Genomic DNA, 25,626 nt, shown 5'->3' on the forward strand with positions numbered 1-25,626 from the left:
GTCAGCTTACAGCACCACATTTGCGCGTGATGGTCAAAACTGGAACTAATTTCTTCCACTCTAAATCGTCGCATTAGAATATCTACCAAGTTTCTCTGCCAGACGATAATTACAGCCTACACTGAGCCTCAGTGAGTTGTTGTTGTTGTGGTCTTCTGTCCTGAGACTGGTTTGATGCAGCTCTCCATGCTACTCTATCCTGTGCAAGCTGCTTCATCTCCCAGTACCTACTGCAACCTACATCCTTCTGAATCTGCTTAGTGCATTCATCTCTTGGTCTCCCTCTACGATTTTTACCCTCCACGCTGCCCTCCAATACTAAATTGGTGATCCCTTGATGCCTCAGAACATGTCCTACCAACCGATCCCTTCTTCTAGTCAAGTTGTGCCACAAACTTCTCTTCTTCCCAATCCTATTCAATACCTCCTCATTAGTTATATGATCTACCCATCTAATCTTTAGCATTCTTCTGTAGCACCACATTTCGAAAGCTTCTATTCGCTTCTTGTCCAAACTATTTATCGTCCATGTTTCACTTCCATACAAGGCTACGCTCCATACAAATACTTTCAGAAACGACTTCCTGACACTTATATCTATACTCGATGTTAACAAATTTCTCTTCTTCAGAAACGCTTTCCTTGCCATTGCCAGTCTACATTTTATATCTTCTCTGCTTCGGCCATCATCAGTTATTTTGCTCCCCAAATAGCAAAACTCATTTACTACTTTAAGTGTCTCATTTCCTAATCTAATTCCCTCAGCATCACCCGACTTAATTCGACTACATTCCATTATCTTCGTTTTGCTTTAGTTGATGTTCATCTTATACCCTCCTTTCAAGACACTGTCCATTCCGTTCAACTGCTCTTCCAAGTCCTTTGCTGTCTCTGACAGAATTACAATGTCATCGGCGAACCTCAAAGTTTTTATTTCTTCTCCATGGATTTTAATACCTGCTCCGAATTTTTCTTTTGTTTCCTTCACCCTTCACCCTTCACCCTTCTTCGTGAGTAACCGTACTTTAATTATAACCACATGGTGTATGTAAAAAGGAATGACAAGATGACGTTGGGAGATAACGTTGGGGTACACAAAGAATAACTCGAAAACCACAGCCTCCACCGAAAACATATCACACTAGAAAATTTAACTACATTACATTTCCTACAGAAAAGGTCCTGTTCATTTTTTGTGTAGGATTAATAGTTTGCACGTAGGGAGCGAGAGATTATGAAAATTTCTTGTGTGGTTTTGACAGGTGCTGCGGGTTGCAGAAGATCTACTGAAGAATTACCATGGGGTCACTTAGTTTCGATTTACAACAACCCAATCATGCCAGTCATGCTGAAGAATAGCGCAACTCCTGCAAATTCACTTCACTTTCAGAGTGCCAGCTTTTCAATCCAAAAAAAAAAAGAAAAAATAACGCCACAACAGCGATGTTTATTATTAAACAGCGTTACTCTACTCCTTTAATGACATAGTCACTCGTTTCTCTAATTTATACTGCATTTGTGATTGGCAACATGTAACGTTTCGTGTCTGTGGGCGAGTTATTCGTCCGCCCAGACGTGGAACTGGGGAGAGACGAACTCGTTGCACGGCTGAACGCTAGTCGATCGTTTCCGTCCCAGGCGAGCCTTGGTTCAGAGACAACGAGAGCATCCCCGGAAACGGGGAAGTCCCCGAGCTGGGAGTTTGGACGGCCGATGCTCGCAGTGGCTTTGTGGAGAGTCGGGCAGTCTTCACGATAGACGAGTTACAGCTCTCTGAGATTCGACAATAACTCACGCCAAATATAATGCAAATCTGAATACAACAATGATCTCAGATAAATAATGGGTATCCACTGCCACAACAAATTTCTGTTCCTTTAGAACTACAGATTATCATATTTCACAGTGAATAAACATTTTCATAATGAACCTCTGAAATGACGATGTTTAATCATTTCATGTGAATTCAGCAATTGTATCTCAGATGATAGCATTGCACTAAAGCTATCGTCCCTCAAAGTTAAGTAGCTGTATCTATTTTATTTATTGATTTACGACGTCTTTTATTTCCCTTTCATTATGCAACCGTTTATCAGGAAGTTCTATTCTCCAAATTTACATAGCAAATGAATACAGTATCGATACCTCATATTTTGTCATACGTGTGTATTTATTTAACGAAGAGTTTAGTATTTTGCCAGTCAGTTAACTGCTGATAGCAAGTGATGTTAAAAGGTGTGCTAATTTACAGCTGATCAATTGCATGTGTTATTGGACACCACAATAGAAAAGAGAACCAAAAGATACTTCTGTCAAGAAGCCATAAATAATTGTTTGAACAATGTTTAGTGATAATTTTTATTCCTTTAACGTGAGCGTATTGGGACAAGAATACTGGCTTATTTATTTATGGACAAAGCTTTATTTTTTATTATTATATGAGTGAGACAGAATGCTAATAACATTTCTTAACTTAAATATTGTTGTAACACATCGGTTTAGTTCGGGAAGTGATCATGTCGTCCCAGTGAGGAGCTGGAGGGCGCCACTCGCGACACTCTACGTCGACTTCTTGAAGGAGGCAGCCGTGGCTGCAGTAACGCGCACGATGCGGTCTTGCAGCTGACAGGTTCTGGGGCTGAACGGCCCCTTACCGTACCTTAGCTTCTGAAGGGACTGTATACCTCGAGAGGTCTGAATGTGCTCCGGAGGAGTACCCTTAACTTTTTCCGCCTCATGTACGGGACTGAAAATGAACAGAGTAAGAGCTGCTATTCTTCGTATCGCGAGTGTTAATTTGTAAATCATCACATTGAACTCTGGCCTATTTTGAGCTGGTGAACCTTTCGTGTATCGTGATCACGAAATGCAGTTAAGTTTCGCGAGTCTTCGACGACTATTTAGTTTTACGATCTTGCTATCGTTCTCGTAACGCTCTAAACGTGATGTTACTGCATTTGGTAAGGCTATTTTCTGTCTGTATTTTGACTGACTACCGTAAGACCACTTCCTGCTTATTTCAGATGTCCTTTCTCGAGTAAACATTATACAAAATAATTCTCTGTAGTCTTCATCAATCGCAGACGTTGGAATAGAACTTTTGTTATTAAATTATTCATTTACGTTTTATTTTGTATTTTTGTGTATTTTTTCAACCCGCAATTCTAGCCGATGCATAGGCTATTTGACTGCAGGATCACAGCTACAAGTTATTATTTGCAGTTAATTAGCTGTGGGGCAATGCAGCAGACGTGCGCGGCTCGACCCTACAAATACATCGATCTATTCTTTTTAAACGGAGCCATGCGTAGCTCCAGAGCCTACAGTACGAGTAAGCACGGGAAAAGACGCAATTGCTTTGCTCGTAGGGACTGCTGTTTGGAGGAGCAACTACACTAGAAATGACCGTTAGGTACCGTCATAAACATAAAATTGTTCAAAACAAAGAGATCCACCTCAGTTGCGAAATGTTACCGGTCAGTTCCAACGTGGCGTCCGCGGCTAACCGACCGCTTTCCACGAAGTGGGACCGGGGCTGTTCCTCAGCAAAATACCGTACCTTGACATGGTACCACGGTACTTTAGCTCTTTATGTTTGACCGTGACTTATTTGTTTTATGCTTCTGAAGAAGGCTTAATTACTGTAGCTGAAACCTTGGTAAAAATCAGTGACATTTCGCAATTGAGGCAGATTTTCGACATGTCAATTTATCACACTTCCTGACAGGGCTGCAACGTGTTAAAAATTCTTAAAGAGATCTCTGTCATCAACCACTGACTAGGAACCGCGCACATTGAAACAATAAACACAGCACTACCGCTGCTCGATTCACCGACATTATGGAAATTATCCTCTCGCCCATTCCGCTCGGCGCTGCTTTGCGCTCTGGCTTTACGCGATTGCGAGTGACAACTGGTGCGCGCGAATGTTTAAAAGGTGTACTCTCGAGGCGTAATTCCGCGGCATCAGAATTTTTTTTTGGTCATCAGTCTACTGACTGGTTTGATGCGGCCCGCCACAAATTCCTTTTCTGTGCTAACCTCTTCATCTCAGAGTAGCACTTGCAACCTACGTCCTCAATTATTTGCTTGACGTATTCCAATCTCTGTCTTCCTCTACAGTTTTTGTGCCCTCTACAGCTCCCTCTAGTACCATGGAAGCCATTCGCTCATGTCTTAGCAGATGTTCTATCATCCTGTCCCTTCTTCTTATCAGTGTTTTCCACATATTCCTTTCCTCTCCGATTCTGCGTAGAACCTCCTCATTCCTTATCTTATCAGTCCACCTAATTTTCAACATTCGTCTATAGCACCACATCTCAAATGCTTCGATTCTCTTCTGTTCCGGTTTTCCCACAGTCCATGTTTCACTACCATACAATGCTGTATTCCAGACGTACATCCTCAGAAATTTCTTCCTCAAATTAAGGCCGGTATTTGATATTAGTAAACTTCTCTTGGCCAGAAATGCCTTTTTTGCCATAGCGAGTCTGCTTTTGATGTCCTCCTTGCTCCGTCCGTCATTGGTTATTTTACTGCCTAGGTAGCAGAATTCCTTAACTTCATTGACTTCGTGACCATCAATCCTGATGTTAAGTTTCTCGCTGTTCTCATTTCTACTACTTCTCATTACCTTTGTCTTTCTCCGATTTACTCTCACACCATACTGTGTACTCATTAGACTGTTCATTCCGTTCAGCAGATCATTTAATTCTTCTTCACTTTCACTCAGGATAGCAATGTCATCAGCGAATCGTATCATTGATATCCTTTCACCTTGTATTTTAATTCCACTCCTGAACCTCTCTTTTATTTCCATCATTGCTTCCTCGATGTACAGATTGAAGAGTAGGGGCGAAAGGCTACAGCCTTGTCTTACACCCTTCTTAATACGAGCACTTCGTTCTTGATCGTCCACTCTTATTATTCCCTCTTGGTTGTTGTACATATTGTATATGACCCGTCTCTCCCTATAGCTTACCCCAACTTTTTTCAGAATCTCGAACAGCTTGCACCATTTTATATTGTCGAACGCTTTTTCCAGGTCGACAAATCCTATGAAAGTGTCTTGATTTTTCTTTAGCCTTGCTTCCATTATTAGCCGTAACGTCAGAATTGCCTCTCTCGTCCCTCTACTTTTCCTAAAGCCAAACTGATCGTCACCTAGCGCATTCTCAATTTTCTTTTCCATTGTTTTGTATATTATTCTTGTAAGCTGCTCCGATGCATGAGCTGTTAAGCCGATTGTGCGATAATTCTCGCACTTGTCAGCTCTTGCCGTCTTCGGAATTGTGTGGATGATGTGTGGCCGGCCGAAGTGGCCGTGCGGTTAAAGGCGCTGCAGTCTGGAACCGCAAGGCCGCTACGGTCGCAGGTTCGAATCCTGCCTCGGGCATGGATGTTTGTGATGTCCTTAGGTTAGTTAGGTTTAACTAGTTCTAAGTTCTAGGGGACTAATGACCTCAGCAGTTGAGTCCCATAGTGCTCAGAGCCATTTGAACCATTTTTTTGATGATGTGTGGTTTTGTCGTTGTGTCGTGTCGTTGTGTCGTTTTGTTGCCACTTCCCTCAATGATTTTAGAAATTCTGATGCAATCAGAATTACGGCCCGAAATTTCGTGCGGTGTCGATTTCTGGGGCTGACGTCTCGCCAGTGCGACTGTTCCGCTCGGCGAGGCTGGAGGTGCTCCGGCGCCGGCTCGAGGCTACTTGCTACCCACCTGAGTCCGGGGAGACGGGCGCGCCGCCCGCGCCGGCCAGCAGCGTGCTGTGGCGCACGGCGCGCGGCGGGCTGCGCAGCTCCGACGTCAGCGAGGACGTGATGCTGGGCAGCCGGATGTCCAGGTGCGAGCCCTTCTCCGTCACGATCTGCGGGCACGTCACGAGTCAGCGCACTTCACTTTCCCTCAAGGCGGCACTGAAACGTCCCCTTTGAGAATTTATACAGGACTGTGCTTAAACTGACACACACTTATTGATACAATGTTGGTCAAAAGCTACAATTTTCTCACAGTCCATAAAGACAGTCCTGATCATTCATCATAACAGTAATTACAGTTTTTTTTCACAAAGTCTCATTAGTAAAAGAAATTGCACACGGAAGTAGTGGATTTCCATGCAGTCTTGAAGAAGTAGTGTTGTCCTTCCAACGGAAAGACAGTGCTGACTCTTGACATGCTGACAGGTAATGGGCCACAACAGAGCAAACCCACAGCAGACTCATTCGACGTTTTGAAGAATATTGGTAGGTAGGTCATCACAGAGCAGACCCACTCTAGTCCTGGTAGAGATTACGGTATTGGTGGGCCACCAGAGGTGCAGACGCGCTGCAGGCCTTGTAGAGATAATGGTACTGGTGAGTCAGCAAAGGTGTAGACCCACTGTAGTCCTTGTAGAAATAATGGTATTGGTGGGTCATCAAAGATGCAGACCCACTGTTGTCCTTGTAGAGATTACGGTATTGGTGGGCCACCAGAGGTGCAGACCCACTGCAGTCCTTGTATAAATAATGGTATTGGTGGGTCATCAAAGATGCAGACCCACTATAGTCCTTGTAGAGATGGCCAGCAGCCATCTGTTGTGACTGTGCAGGTGCACAATCACCATTCAAGACTCTTGCAGATAATATAGCAAGTCCATAACCACCACTTGTGCACTCACAAAGTTTTTGGAATTGTCCTTAGAACCAGCAATGCTGTTATCCAGTCCCTTGCTGAATTATTGACACATGTGCAAACACTAACAGTCCCTACTTCTCACATATTGTCCATATACTATGACCAACATTGTATTAATAAGTGTGTGCATTTGATTTCTTTGTTATTGTAATTATGAAAATTTTTTCAAATCTGTATTGGCCAGTGCCCAAAACAATTTGTAAAATTTTTTGTGGGGAGCATGGGGGCTATGTAAGTAGGCTGTTTATGTTTTCTTATTGGCAACGTTACGTAGCGCTCTGTACGAAAATCACTGGCTGTGCTGTGTGCAGTCTGTGGCTAGTTTGCATTGTTGTCTGCCATTGTAGTGTTGGGCAGCTGGATGTGAACAGCGCGTAGCGTTGCGCAGTTGGAGGTGAGCCGCCAGCAGTGGTGGATGTGGGGAGAGAAATGGCGGAGTTTTGAAATTTGTAAAAATGGATGTCATAAACTGCTGTATATATTATGACTTTTGATGAATATTAAGGTAAATACATTGTTTGTTCTCTATTAAAATCTTTCATTTGCTAACTATGCCTACTAGTAGTTAGTGCCTTCCGTGGTTTGAATCTGTTATTTAGCTGGCAGTAGTGGCGCTCGCTGTATTGCTGTAGCTTGAGTCACGAAGATTTTTGTGAGGTAAGTGATTTGTGAAAGGTATAGGTTAATGTTAGTCAGGGCCATTCTTTTGTAGGGATTTCTGAAAGTCAGATTGCGTTGCGCTAAAAATATTGTGTGTCAGTTTAAGCTCAGTCTTGTACAATTTTTCTAAGGGGACGTTTCAACACCTCTGACATAGGGCCCCCGCGTACTCGTCACCGTCGATCCCGTTCATACTTCTGGTATACGAGTACGCAGGACTGGGCCACGAATGAAAATGACATAAGTAGGAGCTCCGTATGGCCAAGCGTATACAGAAAATAATATTATGTTGACACGGGTTACGTGCAGCGGATGGCACAGCGGAAGTAGCACACTACGGTAATCCAGGGGTCAATTTCTACGTTCCTTACACTACAATTAAACCTAAACACTGCTCAGTATACACCGAGGTGACGAAAGTCATGTGATACCTCCTAATATCCTGTCGGACTAACTTAACTGGGCATAGTGCACCAGTTCGACATGGTGTTGTGTTGGCAAAAGAGCCAACACCGTGTTACTAGCGGAGGCCGAAATGCACGCGTTTTAACTCACGCAGGCTGGCGTGAGGAGGAAAGAACTATACTGACGTGAGGTCTGGAACATGACAAGTAATTAGATATCAGACAGCGGACGTAATTAGTTTGATACTTAACTTTAATCCATTAATGATGAACGTCGCTCTTGACGGCACATGATTCACAATATTATCTGTTCAGAATACACTCATAGCAACTGAATATGGCGCCTTGCTAGGTCGTAGCAAATGACGTAGCTGAAGGCTATGCTAAATTGTCGTCTCTGCAAATGAGAGCGTATCTAGACAGTGAACCATCGCTAGCAAAGTCGGCTGTCCAACTGGTGCGAGTGCTAGGGAATCTCTCTAGCCCTGCCGTGTGGCGGCGCTCGGTCTGCAATCACTGACAGTGGCGACACGCGGGTCCGACGTATACCAACGGACCGCGGCCGATTTAAAGGCTACCACCTCGCAAGTGTGGTGCCTGGCGGTGACACCACAATGACACGGACTCAAAAAGTCGTTCGAGGTACCCTATAGAAATACCGAGCCGTTCTACCTATACTGACGTTCATAACTGCGAAAATGTTGAAGCAGCAGGATTTTCTATACAAACTGACATCTCGATCATGTCCCATTACTGGGGTTGACGTCGGCCGATCTGGTTGGTCAAACCACTCTCTCGGATTGTCCAAAACGTTCTTTAAACCACTCGCAAAAAGTTGTGGCCCGGTGACATAGCGCATTGTCAGCCATAAAATTACCATCGTTGTTTGTGACCATCGACTTCACGAATGGCTGCAAATGGTCTCCAACTAACCAAACACAACCATTTCCAGTCAATGATCAGTCAGATTAAAACTGTGTGCCCGACCGAGACTCGAAGTCGGGACCTTTGTCTTTCGCGGGCAAGTGCTCTACCAAGGTTCGCAGGAGAGCTTCTGTAAAGTTTGGAAGGTAGGAGACGAGATACTGGCAGAAGTAAAGCTGTGAGACCGGGCGTGAGTCGTGCTTCGGTAGCTCAGATGGTAGAGCACTTGCCCGCGAAAGGCAAAGGTCCCGACTTCGAGTCTCGGTCGGGCACACAGTTTTAATCTGCCAGGAAGTTTCATATCAGCGCACACTCCGCTGCAGAGTGAAAATCTCATTCTGGAAATGATCGGTCAGTTGGACCAGATCACGAAGTCCTTCGTCAAGCCACCGCCAGATTGAGTCCACGGCTTTGTGGGGTCTGCGCCAGACTCGAAGGCTACACTCGCCAACTGAAATCGGGACTCGCTGACCAGACTACGGTTTTCCAGTTGTCTAGGGTTCAACCTACATAGTCGCGAGCCCAGGTGAGACGCTGCAGGCGATGTCGTGTTGTTAGCAGAGGCACTCACATCGATCGTCTGCTGCCCTGGCTCATTAACGCCATATTTCCCCGTACTGTTCTAACGGATACCTTAGGCGAACGTCCTACATTCGTTCCTGCAGCTATTACACGTATCGTTACTTGTCTGTTAGCACTGACAACACTACGCAGACTCCGGTGCTCTCGGGTGTTAAGGCCATTCGCCACTGCGTTGTCCGTGGCGAGACGAAATGCCTGAAATTTGGTATTTCGGCACACTCTTAACACTGTGGATTTCGGAATACTGAATTCTCCCACGATTACCGAAGTATATGATCTTGTGCATCTAGCTCCAACTACCATTCCGTCTTCAGAGTCTGTTAATGCCCATAATCACGTCGCTAACATTTCCAAAAAAAAAATGGTTCAAACGGCTCTGACCACAATAGGACTTAACATCTGAGGTCATCAGTCTCCTAGACTCACAATTACTTAAACGTAACTAAGGACATCACACACGTCCATGCCCGAGGCAGGATTCGCACCTGCGACCGTAGCAGTAGCGCGGTTCTGGACAGAAGCGCCTAGAACCGCTCGGTCACAACGGGCGGCTAACATTTCCACCTGAATCGCCTCAGTATGCATGACAGCTCAGCCAATGTACTGCCCTTTTATACCTCGTGTACACGATATTACCGTGCTCTGTACATGTGCATAATTTTCGTCACCAACGTGTACGAAGCCTTCAAAATGTAACGGAGGTGTGTTCCAAGCACAGATTTTCTTTTGGCGGAAAATCAGAGCATCGCAGATTTCCGTAGGCGCTTGCAGAATGTTTACGGACACCCTGTAATGAACAAAAAGCACGGCGAGTCATTGGGCGAGGCGCCTGTCATCATCGCACAAGGTCACGCAAAGCTGTGCTGTCTCCCGCCTGCCTCACACAGCTGTGACTCATGGAATCTTGGAACGTGCGGATACTCTCACTCTAGGTGATTGACAAATCACAACCAAACACCTCCATGCTCATCCGTGACTCATGGAGTGTGGGAACGTGCGGACACTCTCATTCTAAATCATTGACGAATCACAACCAAACACTTGGATGCTCAGCTGGGCGTCTCTGCTGATATTGCTGACACACTCGTCCACCAGTTGTGGTACTCAAAGGTCTGTGCCCGCTGCCTTCTTCGCCACCTAATAGTTCATAAACAGCAGCGACAGACGATCTGTGCGGAACTGCTCGCAGCGTTTCGAGGCTGAATGTGACAATTTTCTGTCCAACGTTTTCGTAGGCGATGAAACAAGTGTTCATCACTTACAACAGGACACAAAACGGCAGTCAGTGGAGGTGCCCCACACCACCTCCCCTCCGACGTAAAAGTTGAATGAAACCCGCATCCTCTGCCGGTAAAGTTATGCCGCTTGTCCAGCAGTTATTCTGTTTGATGTTGTCCCTCATCATGCAACGATCAACTCTGAAGTGTGTTGTACTTCTCCCAGGAAATTCTCCTTCTCTTAGACATCGCCTCGCATAAATCTGCCCACAAAACTTCAATGAACTGTTCTTCCTCAACCACCCTACAGCCCAGATCTCGCACCTTCCGACTTCAGTCTGTTTGGCTCAACGGAGGATACACTCCACAGGAATCAGTACGTGGAGGTTACTGATGCAGCAAGAAGTCGAAGAGTATAGTGGAGCCATGCGGGGATACAGGATCTACCAGCTGAGTGTCAAACTGAACATGGATAGTGTTGAAAAGTGGGGTCTTGTAGCCAAAAGAGTGGGGAGTAATGGGGAGTAATGTGGTGTACTGTAACCCTGAATAAAGTCAACATGCTTTCAGAAAAAGTTGCATCTCTTACTGAATGACCCACGCAAAAAAAGCCCTAGAAGTAGTAGTTTTCTTGTAATCTTGCACAAGTCATAAAAGCCTCATTTTTACAGTGTGGAAAAACAAACATGGTTCACATTCGTAACATAAGGCACTGTCTCATCACACAGTTTGGCAGCAAAGCACGCGCTTAACGAATCATTTGGTCAAACAATGGCGAGAATAGCTGGCGGTGTACAGATAAGTGTATCTTCGTGCAGTCTTCACCGTATATGATTTCTTTCTCTTTCTCTCTGGGACAAGATGTTTTGAAGCTTTGCGATCAAATTCTTTACCTAGAGACAAAAACCCATATCGCAGGGTTGCACTAGTTCTGTGCGTTTGAGAAATGGGAGGGGGGGAGAGGGAGGGGGGAAATCATTTTAATAGTGCACGGTGGCAGTCCTTCTTCATCTTGAAAAATCTCGTCTTATTATCATGGATTTGCTTATCTTCCCTACGACTCAATGAACAGAAGAAATTTATTGTCCTGCACGTAGAGATTCATCAAGTCAGTCAAAAACCTTTCCTATAAGGCTGTTGTAATTTTCCCAGATTTTGGGAAAGTAATGACGACATTCGTGAATTTTGGCGCATATGCATCCACCGTTATTTGAATCCTCAGTCCATCACAAACAGTACTTTCTTCTAGGTATACGTAGAATGTTGTCAATAATTTACCAGAGACGTTTATAGCTTTCTGCGCTGTATACAAATGGGTTACTTCGTTCATATTTCGCTTCATTTGCAGTGTAAGCAACGTAAAAATAGAACACTGGAAATATGTTTCTGAACAGTAACTCGAATCTGCAACCCCTGGATCATTGTTCTGTGCTTTCTCCGCTGCACCAACCGCTGCCTTAAAACAGACCAACCTAAGTAGCTAGTGCCTCACCCAACCGGCGCCAAAAAACCAATTTTTTTCTAAAAGTCTGCCCACTTGGAGTTCCTACTTCTGTAATTTTCATTCCTGGTTAATATATCATACATTTGTACAAAGTCAGTGATGACAAATAGGCGTGGTTCCCTTGTCGGTTTGCAGTTTTATCTGCTCTCGGTTTTAGGTGATAATGAAATAGAAGTGTCAGGACCATTTACCAACTCTGCTGTAACGTCTGCAAATTTTGTATGTGGACATGGCCACGACCACCAACCAGCCAAGTTACGTGATTCCAGGCTTCCTAAATTAATGGGGAAAAGCTTTAAATCTTTGTTTGGTATGATTGGCTCACCCAGTTATTTTACAAGTATGTCTGATCAGCCAACCAAGTTCGTCTGGAAAGCGTCGTCATTATACTTCATTGTTTGAAGAGAAATTGTTTGCAAAGAGTATATGACTAATTATAGCTTATGATTTTGTACAGCTGAATGTGACTGCACGTGGGAATGAATAAATGAGACAGATTTCAACAAAGGTTTGTCTCTAAACACAAAGCGCTCTGATATCATATATGGCAGTAAAACCCACCTAGCTTATCCTGTTCTAGTTCAGCCACAGGCATATCCTAACCGTATCAGAGGAACTGCGAGATGCTCCGTCGAGAGCTTATTTTAAATGGTTAACGACTGAACTGCTGCAGACGACACGTTTTGTAGCCATAAATTTAAACTCATGTCATAAGCTACTCACAATCTCGTGATCTGCAATGTATCCGAGAAAACGGCAGTCATGTCATATACCCGCTCTCTGCAATTTCTGCACAGCATCTTATGTAGGCATGGTCACCAGTCACCCACCCAAATAAAAGCCCACCGCCAAACCGTGGTCTAGGGAAAAGTTGACTACCTTCTTTATCCTTTCCTCTTCCAGTCACGAGTGGCACATGGAAAGAAGAATTGGTAAATCTCTGTATGAGCCGCAATTTCTCGTGGTCTTGGGTGAGGTATGTGTTGGAGGAAGCGTTATGATGCTTTTCAGTATACCGCGCTATGGTTGACAACGCCTCTCTTGTAGTGTCTGCCATTGGAGTTAAATGAACGTTGTCGTGATACTTTCATATCAAATAAATGAATCCGTTGACGAAATGCATTCTTATTTGGGTCGCCTCTGTGGATTCGTCTACTGAATTTGAGTCTAGCATTGTCTTTTGTAAGATTAGTTACATGCAACACGTCAAGCAGTAGCCGCGAAGGCCTCAACAGGTGGATTACATGGAGTCGTTACTGTGTGCGAAGCCTACAGAAAGTCGACAGGAAGAGATACGTGAGAGTCTACAGTCTGATTAAAATTAGTTGATAGCTGACGTCTGTCACTTGCCCCTACGGTGTTCCCAATCGTCTACTGGCTACCACTTGTCTATTGGTGTCGCAGAAACACGGCGGATGACTTCACAAATGGTTCAAATGGCTCTGAGGACTATGGGACTTAACATCTGAGGTCATCAGTTCGCTAGAACTTAGAACTACTTAAACCTAACTAACCTAAGGACATCACACACATACATGCCCGAGGCAGATTCGAACCTGCGACTGTAGTAGTCGCGCGGTTCCGGACCGACGGGCCTAGAACCACTCGGCCACCGCGGCCGGCGGATGACTTCACAAATGCTGTTAATGTGTAACGCAGAGCAGTGTTGGAAGCGGCAGACGGGAGGTACGAAAGAAATGCGAGATTCTCTGTCGAGAGCTTATATTAAACGGCTAACGATTGAAATGTGGCAGACGACGCGTTTTGCAGCCATGAATTTAAACTCATGTCCTAAGCTACTCACAATCTCGTGATGTGCAATGTATCCGAGAAAACGGCGGTCAACAATCCGCTGCGGAATTAAAATCACGGTCGCGTTTGTCACGGCGATTAAAGCCAACCTCTACGAGTAAACTCAAGACAAAAAAATTTCAGTTTCAGCGGTAAGAAACTAACCGTAATTTCTAAAGTATCCTTACGCTGGCTCCACGATCTGCCGCTTTACCAACCGTTGAGTAGTCGTGTTTGGCACTTGGTTGAAGATTATATGTGATACTGGCAGACTCCAAATGGCACAATAATGATAGGAAAAAAAGTAAGGGCAAATAAAAAAGTGAATACAACGGTGAAAATGACGTGCAAAGTACGTATTAAAATCTAAAAAAGTAAATTTCATTTAAATCAACTAAATTAAGAAAAATAAACTCTTTTGAAGAGATTTAGAAATAAAAAAAATTTGCTGTCTTAAAGAGTTTAGAATCTGCGACCTTCTACAGAACAAGTTCATGAACTACTACCACACTCCGATAATACCACTTTTCAAGTTGTTATTTTTATCACTCACACTCCTGTAGCTACCACGAGATGCAACCTTCAGAAATTTGGCTTCACGTAATGTCGTGCGGAACATTTATTGTGCCAGCCGATATCTGTAATTGTGATAACTGTATATGTGACGCTGAATCGCATCTCGTTCGGAAGGATCCAGTAGCGTTTGGTCAGCGCTGTGTATGAAACGTGTGTATGTCTTTAGCATCATTGTGTGTGTGAGTTTTGGTTTATGGTTATCATGTGTGATGAAATACGAAATGAAGAGCCACGTCGAGGATTCGGAATCCAAACGCAACAAGAAAGTCAGTCGGACAAGATGAACTGGCAGTTTGGCAATGGCGCGCGGTTCGGGCGTGACGTCGAGCGCTGTGATTGGAGGAAACCAGCTACAACGAGTGAAGTGTCAACTATCAAGTAATTTTAACGAGACTATACTGCCTGTCTCATCACGTAATAGAGAAGAGTGTCGAAAAATTTTATCCCTACATACGTTGAAACTGACGTCTGTCAGGATCCATTTCCGACCTCTAGTTCTTTAGCTCAAAGAACTCAGTTTGTCTCCCAATACCATCCGCACAATTTCACTCTTAAGGATAGGAACACCTCGTATACTGAACGTTTCTTTCTTTTGCTATTTTGTCCTATCGACCACGTAAATAACTGTTTTCCTAACAATTCTTCATTCGATTAGAGTGCTGTTTCTTAACTTCAGACCACTTTACTCCAATTTTCTTTTTTTGTTTTCTCTGGCGATGGGAATCTAAAATTTTCATCCGGAACGTATTCTTCAGTCTCCATCAATTTCATACCACTTCTTTTTTTTTTTCCTTTGAAGCCAATTTCGCTTGGGAAGTTCTTCACCGATTAACGAGTTGAAAAACTCTCTTGCATATGTTTTTCTCATTCATACGAACCAGATGGCAGTATAACATCATCCTACGTTATCTCATCGTTACATTTAGTTGTTCCGTTTTCTTGTACATGTCTTCATTAGTCATGTTACTGTATTCACCGTTGTGTTTACCAGCCCCAATGTTTTTCTCAGGATTTTCCTCTCTCTTTGCCATATTTTCCGTTTCCCCAGTTTTAGTCACATCCAGGTATTAGCCTGCTTACTAACGGTCTGGTCTTGTTAGTGCAACAAAACGTTGTATGTTTGAGACGACATAGATATCTTACTGTACACATATTTAGTCAACTGAAAGACCATTTCCATCTTCTTCGCTCTGAGTGTACCAGTCTCCCAGTCATGACCGTTCCTCCGTATTACATTACCAAGATATTTAAGTTTATTAACTCTTCTAATTTATCTGTAATCCGTGTACATATCTGGTGGAAATTTTATATTGTCATATATTCTGTGTTTTGTTTAAGGCGTGCTTGTTCCATAGTTCTTTTGAAAAAGCTGATTTTTCTTATTGCCATTAGTGTATTTGCAGACAGTATTCAAGATAGCACGAAGGGCAGCTTAGGTCGTAAGCTTTTAATCTGTTTATCGTTTTCAGCTAATGGGTAGCCATCCTTAGTGCAGTTATTCTCAAGTCATGACGATTCATCATGACTTGATATAACTGCGCGGAGGATAGCTACACAGCAGGTGAAATCGATCCACAATAAAGAGATCAAAAATTTACGACCGACGTCACCCCCGTCCTCTCTTGGATCTCATTAATGCGGTCGTGGAGTACGCAGTTCCTGATGGGAAAAACGTGAATCCAGATAGCAATGCAAGATCGTCGGCTGGAGCCAAACACCGAATTCTGTGAGTTTCGTTTTTGTAGCCTAGCTGCTCCTGGCCGTTTACTCCATACGTTCTTATTTCCTCTTCCCATTATGGAATCATCTCTCCAAGGATACAAATGAATCTAATAGGGGCTAGACCATCTCCTTGTCGAGCACCTGAACAATCTGCAAACCTTCAGATATCTCTCCTATCAATTTAATTCATCTTGTTTTAATACTGAGACAAGAAGATTTGTGTTTGCTTAGTGCAGAACCACATTGTCAGATTAAAACAAGAAGAATTGTGTATGGTCGAGGCAGAATTTCCGGCTTATATTAGGCTGGTGCATAAGTTCGTAGCGTTTTTGTTTTGCATGTTGGTATTCCGGTTGCTAAGGGTTTATTTATCGATAGTCATTTTTAATTTGTAGTTTGCTATTTCTATTTGAGTATACATATTATCACTTTGTTATTTTGAGATAGTGAGTGCAGGTGAGAACGCTATAAAACTGTCAAGTGGATAAATCGGAACATTCCCGACATATTTTTCGCCGCGCAGGATTAGCTGAGCGGTCTTAGGCGCTACAGTCATGGACTGTGCGGCTGGTCCTGGCGGAGGTTCGAGTCCTCCTTCGGGCATGGGTGTGTGTGTTTGTCCTTAGGATAATTTGGGTTAAGTAGTGTGTAAGCTTAGGGACTGATGACCTTAGCATTTAAGTCCCATAAGATTTCACATACATTTGAACTTTTTTTTTCTACTTGTTCGTCATGAATTGGCTCGTGAACGCACCGATCATTCCTACTCTACATCGTTCGCGGTAACGAGAAATGATTATGCCAACATAAGGAAAAAAAGGAATGCCTGAGCCCAAACAAAGCAGCCACTCACTGTACAAAATCCAGTGCGCATCCACAAAAGATAATATTATCCACCTGGTGGAACACACGACAATGTGGTGCACTACGAACTGCTTCTCCAAGGTCTAACCATCGCTTCTGAATTTATTGTCAATAAATAAGACATCTTGCAGGCGCAGTCCAAGAACAACGACCAGGAATAACTCTTAAAGTTATGCTATTCGAGAATAACGCCCACCCGCATTCCGATAGACTAACAAAAAACACAATGCATTATTTGGGTTGTGAAGTCATTCCGCGCCCACCTTATTCACCTGATCTTGCGTCCCGAGATTTTGACCACTCTCTATCGAACAGTCTTCAAGGAACTTACTTTACGGATCACAATGCGCTCGAACATGGCTCGAGAGTTCTTCGCTTCCAAACCACGTGATACTTGCAGTGGCGGAGTAGAAAAGTTACCTAGCGTTAGCAAATTGTTGTGAACAGTGAAGGAGAATACGCTGTTGATGAATAAAGCCTCTGTTACGTGTCTCTGTTGTGCTTATTAAGGTTATGGAAAAATGTTGTGAAGTTATGCACCAGCTTAATACATTGGGAAGCAAAGGTGGACAAAAGAGAGCTTCAGGCGCAGGGTGATCCCAGTATTAATTGAAGCACAGACGTCAACAGAGTAACGTGTCTTTTTCGAAATATAACAAATATTTCGAAAACAACCACTTCGGCTTTTTCCACGACGCCTGCCCTGGCACTGTGTTTGGTCGCGTTGGTGGCAGCTGCTCCGGCACGCGTGCGATGCGTGAATGGAGCCAGCAGCCGCCGCGGCGCGCCGCGCCGTCGGTCGCACCACCTGGGTTCTTCTAATGCAGCCCGGACTAATGGGAAAAGCGCTGCTGCGCCTTCAGGCAAGCACAGTGGAGGCTGTCACAGCGTTTCTCTTACTTACTGGTGAGTCTTCCGGGTTGTCAGGTAATGGTCTGCCAAACTCTTTTGCCCCTAATGGTTTCGTGCAGAGCTGTGCCGGACATCTTCAGATGTACTGACAGCGGTGTCAATGAGACCTGTCAATCACTGATTTTGATGAACCCTACGTGTGCTGCAGAGGGACCTATCCTCAGTGCCCGGCTAGCGGCTTTTCATGCGACATCTCCCACTTTCCTAAGAAATGAGTGTTGAAGATTTACGCATACCTTTTATACGTGTAACTTCAGCTGCGTTTCGACAAGGTGGCCGCAGCCAAATGTCTAACGTTCGTGGGCACCACGCCGTCTGTTCATCCACTACGTATATTCCCGTGAGGGAGGAAATTTTACATTTAATTCGCACGTCCGGTGTCGAAGGAACTTTGCATCGAACTTCTGAAGAACACTGCCACTGCAATATCGTATCGTACAGTTCGGATAATCTTAACTCCTTTTCAGCGTATTTACGCCGGTCTCCGACCACCGACCCTTCAGTGGGCAGGACTCGGCGGAACCACGAGGACGTCTGAAGGTGTCCTATGCAACTCTGATCGAAGTTTCGTCGAACACGACCGTGCAGCCCGGAAGACTCGCCAGCAGCTCAGCACCGGGACTCACCTTCCTGTTCATGGAGTAGAGCTTGACGGTGATGTCGCGCGCCACCAGCGTGCTGAGCACGGTCGCCAGGTACGTCTCCTTGACGAACAGGTACTCCAGCGCCGACCGCTGCCAGTACAGGTAGCGGCAGCTCGTCGCCGCGATGATCGACACCTGCCGCACAGGAAGAACACAAAACGTGCGGAAGCTGAAGCTGTAACTACCATCTCAAAAAAATAACAAAGTCACCCAGCAAAGCGAACTGAAGACCCGCCCAAAATGGCAGCACTGGCGAGAAGCGGCAAGTAAAAGCGTGCACTCATAAGGCTGCCACATGCTACAGTCTTATACAAAAGTGCTGCGCAGAGCGCAACAGTTGAACACAGACAGGAAGTTTTGTTTGACGGAAGTCTTTGGACGATAAACCTTTCCCAGCATTTGTTCACAGTGTAATAGACTGAGGTGACAAGGGTCGTGGGTTAGCTCCTATAGTACCGTCTCAGATCTCCTTTATTTGGTGTATTGCAGCAGCTCGACGTGGCACGAACAAGCCCCTGGAAGCCGCCCTGCAAAGATATTGCTGCCTCTACATGCTGTGGCCTTCTCCACCAGACATCACGGCGCCTACAGTATCAGCAACCAAACTGACAGCCTACAGCCGCGGTTGCTCGCCTCGCAGGCACACCGAAGCACTACACAACCGATGAACGGCCACAACAACAACCACAACAATAACACCACGGCAGAGACACCAGTCCCCACCAAGGGCCACTACCGGCCCACATAAACATAAGCAAGAGGTCGCTGCAGACCTCGGAACTATTTTCACACGTCGAACCACGTGATGGAAAATAGTTCCGAGGTACTCATCCGCCGAAGCGCTCTAAAGGCCGGCGCTCGGCCATACATCGGCAGTTCATCGACCGCCAGCAGACATGGATAGCTGCCGCCCCGGCAGTCCAGCTTGGATCTTCTCGCTAATCTCTGGATTAGGCTTGGTATATAGGAGAAGTCTCTGGCGGAGACTAGTAGGAAATTATTTCAGTTGTTTTCTATATTATTCTTGTGTGGTGATTCGAAGACGGATCACTGTTTTGTGTTGGTGTTATTGTTGGAGAATTTGTTTTGGTTAATTGAACAGTCCAATAAATTGTTTTCGGACTTGATCGTTAGTTTCTTCTGTTTACGTAGACATATCACTATAGCCGGTGCATGATGTTGTGCACGAACTGACATATCGATTATATCTCGATGGTGATTTGTGTCCGATGATCTGGGTTGCCAAATTATTAGCGCGAATACTCAGAATGTCCTTTAAACCAATCGCGAACAACTCTGGGCCAGTGAGATGTAATCGTTATTTGGGAACATTAAGTCCGTGACTGGCTGCAGATGTTCTATGAGTAGTGGAACATCGCCATTTCCAGTCAATGGTTGGTTCATCTGGACGAGAGGACCAAGTCCGTTCCATGTAAACAAAGTCACAACCAGCTTGCACAGTGAACTGTTGACATCTTGTATCCGTGGCTTCGTGGGATCTGCGCCACACTTGACCCTTACCGTCACCTTTTACCAACTGAGGTCGGGACTCGTGTGGCTGGCCCACGGTTCGCCAGTCGTCTAGGAGCAAACCGATACGATCACGAGCCCAGAAGGGCCGCTGCAGGTCATCTCGTGCTGTTAGCAAAGCCACTCCATTCGGTGGTCTCATTCACAGTCCTTAACGCGAAATTTCGCCGCACTGTCCTACCTGATACGTTCGTCGTACGTTCCTCATTCACTTCTGCGCTTATTTCAGGTAGTGTTACTTATTTGTTAGCACAGACAACTCTACGCAAACGCCGATGATCTAAGTAGTTAAGTAAAGGCAGTCGGCCACTGTGTTGTCCACGATGAGAAGTAATGCCTGAAATCTGGTATTCTCGGCACACTTGACACGGTGGCTCTCGGACTATTGAATTCCCAAACGATTTCCGAAATGTAACATCCAGTGCGTCTAACTCCGTATACCATTCCCGTTTCAAAGTTTGTTAATTCCCATCGGCGACCATGATCACGTCGGAAACCTTCTCACATGAATGACCTGAGTACAAGCGACAGCTCCGCCATGCACTGCCTTTGTCGTACCTTGTGTACTACCGCCATCTGTATACCGTATGTGCATATCGCTATGCCATCACTTTCGTCACAGTGTATGAGTGAATGCACGTTCCGTCTTAATACGCCACCAGACACTTTATTTCTTATGTTTCATTTTCTCATGAGTGTATTCTACTTTGAATTGGAAAGCGGTAGTACCTGATCATGAGACGAAATTAGTTTCTGCTGCTGCCTGCTGTACCTTTCGCTTTGCCAAGTAATGCGTAATAACGAAATATATTCTCAAATTGTGAATACGGTACTAGCATGAAGTTTCAAACGAAATGTTAACTATATATTATGTTGTGGACTGGCAAGACAGCCAATCCACTATGACAGGAAGCCGAAAGGCACGCGTTTAAGCTCACGCAGTCTGGCGTGAGGTCTGGAACAGGACAAGGAATTTACAGTAGCAAAGAACGTACGTAGCTGCTGGAATACTTAACTTTAATCCATAATTGGTGAACATCGCTCTTGACGGTACATGTTTTACAGCATCAATAGTAACTGGTAATGGCGCCTTGCTAGGTCGTAGCAAATGACGTAGCTGAAGGCTATGCTAACTATCGTCTCGGCAAATGAGAGCGTAATTTGTCAGTGAACCATCGCTAGCAAAGTCGGCTGTACAACTGGGGCGAGTGCTAGGAAGTGTCTCTAGACTTGCCGTGTGGCGGCGTTCCGTCTGCAATCACTGATAGTGGTGACACGCGGGTCCGACGTTTACTAACGGACCGCGGCCGATTTAAAGGCTACCACCTAGCAAGTGTGGTGTCTGGCTGTGACACCACATATTGCATTAGTGCAGTGTCTGTATCTGGCAGTATCTGTAAAGTTCAATACAATTTTCCTTCTGTCGTGCGTACGTGCATATCCTAAGGAAAATTGGAAACAAACGAAAATTTGTACCGGACATGGACTCGTACCCGGATTTCCCTCTTTACGCGAGCGATCGTCTTACCTGCTTCCGCTAACCGACCACGCTTCACGGACACACCCAGGGTCGATTTCCCATGGTGGTCGCACAAGTATGTGATTCCCGCACAGAGAGCATTATTTAGTTTTCTCCCCTGGTTGCCTCGGATTAGAGATGAAATACATTACTGCAGAGTCTGCATTTGGCAGTGTCTGTAAATTTCGATCCAATGTTGCCAGATCCGGACACGAAACGGATAACTTTGCCCTTCACGGCTAAGTGCTCCGCCAACTGAGCCACTCGTGCACGACTTACGACCCATCCTCTCAGCTTAAATTCCGCCAGTACCTCGTCTGCTACCTTCCACAGTTCTCCTGCCAAACTGCTGAAAGAAACCATATTGCGGAGACATGGCTTCACCATAGGAGACGAGGTACTGGCGGAATAAAACTGTGACAAGAAGTGACTACTCGCACACTGGTAACTCAGTTGGTAGAACGTTTGCCTGCGACAGGCAAATCTCGCGGGCTAGAACGCCACTCGGAGACGCAGTTTTAATCTCCCAGGCAGTTCATATCACTTCACACGCCGCTGCAGAGTGAAAAGTCAGTCTGACAACTTTTTGTTTGTTGGTACGTACATGTCTGCTTGCCCAGGTAGACGTAATGAGATCACAGAAGTTATGGGATATCGAAATGCACATATACAGACGGCGGTAGTATCTCGTACACACGGTATAAAACGGTAGTGCATTGGCGGAGCCGTCATTTCTACTCGGGTGACTCACCTGAAAAGGTTTTCGAAATGATTATGGCCGCACGAAGGCAAAAAAAAAATAGACTTTGAACACGGAATGGTAGTAGGAGATAGACGTATGTGATTTTCCATTTCGGAATTCCTTCAGGAATTCAGTATTCCGAGAACCGCCGTTTCAAGAGTGTGCCGAGAACACCAAGTTTCAGGCGTTACCTCCCACCACGGAGGACGTAGTAGCCGACGGCCTTCTCTTAACGACCCAAAGCATTGGCGTTTTGCGTAGTCTTGTTAGTGTTAGCAAAAAAATGCTCCAAATGGATCTGAGCACTGTGGGATTTAACATCTAAGGTCATCAATCCCCATGAACTTAGAACTACTTAAACCTAACTAACCTAAGGACGTCACACACATCCATGCCCGAGGCAGGATTCGCACCTGCGACCGTAGCCGTCGCGCGGTTCCAGGCTGAAGCGCCTAGAACCGCTCGGCCACAGCGGAAGGCCTAGTGTTAACAGACAAGCAACGCCGCATGAAATAACCGCAGATATCGAATTGGGATGTGCGATTAACGTATCGTTTAGCACAGTGCGGCGAAATTTCGTGACGATATCGGTCGGACCCTATACGACTGGAAAACCGTAGCCTTTTCACGGATTTCAACTGGTAAGTGCTGATTGTAGGGTGATAGTGTGACGTAGATCCCACAAAGCCACAGATCCAAGATGTCAATAAGGCAATGTGCAGGCTGGTGGTAGCTCCATAATGGTGTGGGCTGTGTCTACACGGAACAGACTGGGTCCTCTGGTCATGCTGAACCGACGACTGACAGAAAATAGTTACGTTCAGCTACTTGGAGACCATTTTCTGCCAAACGAAATTTTTATGAGTGACAGCGCACCATGTCACCAGGCAACAATTGTATGAGATTTGTTCGAAGAACATTATACACAATCAGGGCAAATGATCAGGCCACCCAGACTTCCCAATCGAACATTTGTGGGACGTAATGGACAGCCCAATTTTGTATACAAAATACAGCAAGATCAACGCTTTTGCAACATTATGGATGGTTGTAGAGACAGCATGGCTCAGTATTAATGCAGGGGTCATCCGATGACTTGTTGAGTCTATGCCGCATCGAGTTGCCGCAACAGGAGGTCGGTCACCATATTACGAGGTATGTAACTTGAGAGTAGTTCTGTAGAGCGCCGCAACCGGGAAAAAAAAAAAAAAAGCTGCGCAAGCCGATTGATCAAGTAGATTACCGAGCAGTTACCCGTTCTCTGCTTTCGAAGGGTAATAATACGTGAGTAGTAGGATTTTGTATGTTCAGGGACACTAGGACAATTTTATAAAACATAGAGAAATCGCTCGTGACTGCATCACTCACGATTTTCTTATGTTTCACAAAATTGTCCTAATCTCCCAGAACATACAAAATCCTACTACTATCCCTTTCACCCAGTAATATAATATAATAATACAATAACAGCTATAATAAAGAAATATTTCTTTTTCATACATTTCCCATAGGTGAAAGAAATCAATACATAATAAATATAAATATATAAAATTATTTACTTTACACTTTATCAGCAATAAGATTATTTTGAGCTGTTGTTTCTAAACGTTTTTGAAGGAAGATTTATTTACAGTTATACCACATTTACCATTAACAGTTAATTAAAATGTATTAGTTAACAAAAGTAAATTTTAGTAAAATATAAATGGACAACAAAAAATGGACAACAATAAGAAAAGAAATGAAATGAATTACTTAACATAGTTAAATTGTATTGTTAATGTAAGCAAAATGCGTTAGTTAACAAAAGTAAATTTTAATAAATTATAAATGGACAACAAAAATAGACAATATTAAGAAAATAAATGAATTATTTAACAAAAGTACATTGTTTTAAATAATTTCGCATTGTGAACATAACTAAATTATATTAAAATGTATTAGTTAACAAAAGTAAATTTTATTAAATACTAAATGGACAACAAAAAATGGACAACACTTATTTTTTATTTGCATTAAATGGAGAACATAGAGCAAAAGAAATGTGCTAAATGCTGTATAGTTAAAGACATTACAGAATATGGAACAAAGTTAGATAAACCAAGATCGATCTGTAAGAAGTGTATAAATAATGATCAACTTAATAGATATCATTAAAAAAATTAAGAATGATAACACACTGAACAGTACAAATGATGTAAAAAAAGTGTACTAAATGTGAAACAGTAAAAAGTGTAACAGAGTATGGGAAAAAAGTAGGTAAAACTAGATCAATTTGTAAACAATGTTTAAATAATGATCGTATTAGCAGATATTCTATTAAATTGGCTAAATCGCAGAATAGTATGGAAGAAATGCAGGACACAAAACAACAAAATGTACAAAACTGTATGGACAACAGAGAACAAAATGAACAAAATGGTATGGACAATGACAGTTTAAAAATAAGCAATTTATGCAATATTAAAAAGAATTTAGATTGTTTTGCAAGAAATCATGGAACTTATACTATCAACTTGTAGAGACTGTAGGAAATTAAGAAGGTCAGAAAATAAAGAATGTTAAAATAGATTTCCCAAATCTAGGTTTTTTGTTGTGGTTTAATTCCCAGTTGTCTAACAGAAAAAGAACAAATCCAATATAAAGATATTAAAATGAAAATTTTAAGAAATTTATAGTTGAGATTTTACAATATAATCAAACACATATAGCTTTTACACATATTGATGAAGATGATAAATTATTAGAAAATCTTAGTCCGTCCAATTTGGACAATATAACATAAATTGAAAAAACACTATATTTGTAAATAAATATGTCTGTTTCCTTAGTTATGTACATAAATAATTAATTTACTTAGTTATATAAACAAATACATCTGTTTCCTTCGTTATGTAAACAAATAGATCTTTAGGAATGATTAATTTACTTAGTTATACAAACAAATACATCTGTTTCCTTAGTTACATAAAACACAAATATAATTGTCTACAACAACAATAAATTAAAGACAGAAAATATACCAGATTGTTATTGGTTAGAAGAAGAAATTAAAAATAAGAATATAGATCTAAATTACAAGATTAAAGTTAAACTCGATAGAATTAAAACACCAAATAAACAATACGAAAGATTAGTGTTTGTTGTATAATTTTTATGTGCTATATATATTTCATTTATCTATTTTAATTGGTTCGAATTTATCTGGAATAACTATATTATTCTGTTTAAAAAAGTCTAACATTAATGGTGGATATTCGTAATTAAGTCCAACTAAACTTGCTATATATTTACGAATGTAGTATTTTCCAAAAGTATTAATACTATAAATTAAATTTCCATCCTCTGCAGAATAAAT

At 43.4% G+C, this 25,626-nt stretch overlaps 1 protein-coding gene across 1 annotated transcript in view; it reads right to left on the reverse strand.

The window, feature by feature from the left end:
• LOC126101499 (popeye domain-containing protein 3-like) overlaps positions 1-25,626 on the reverse strand; it is a 244,083-nt gene that overhangs the window by 23,262 nt on the left and 195,195 nt on the right. The window contains exons 6-7 of the mRNA XM_049912144.1: positions 18,460-18,612; positions 5,721-5,868 (exon numbers count right to left, since the gene is read on the reverse strand). Of these exons, the coding sequence (XP_049768101.1) occupies positions 5,721-5,868; positions 18,460-18,612 (301 nt within the window). The remainder of the gene's footprint in view (positions 1-5,720; positions 5,869-18,459; positions 18,613-25,626) is intronic.

This window comes from Schistocerca cancellata, chromosome 9 (genome assembly GCF_023864275.1).
Source record: "Schistocerca cancellata isolate TAMUIC-IGC-003103 chromosome 9, iqSchCanc2.1, whole genome shotgun sequence".
In the NCBI taxonomy this organism is placed as follows: Eukaryota; Metazoa; Arthropoda; class Insecta; order Orthoptera; family Acrididae; genus Schistocerca; species Schistocerca cancellata.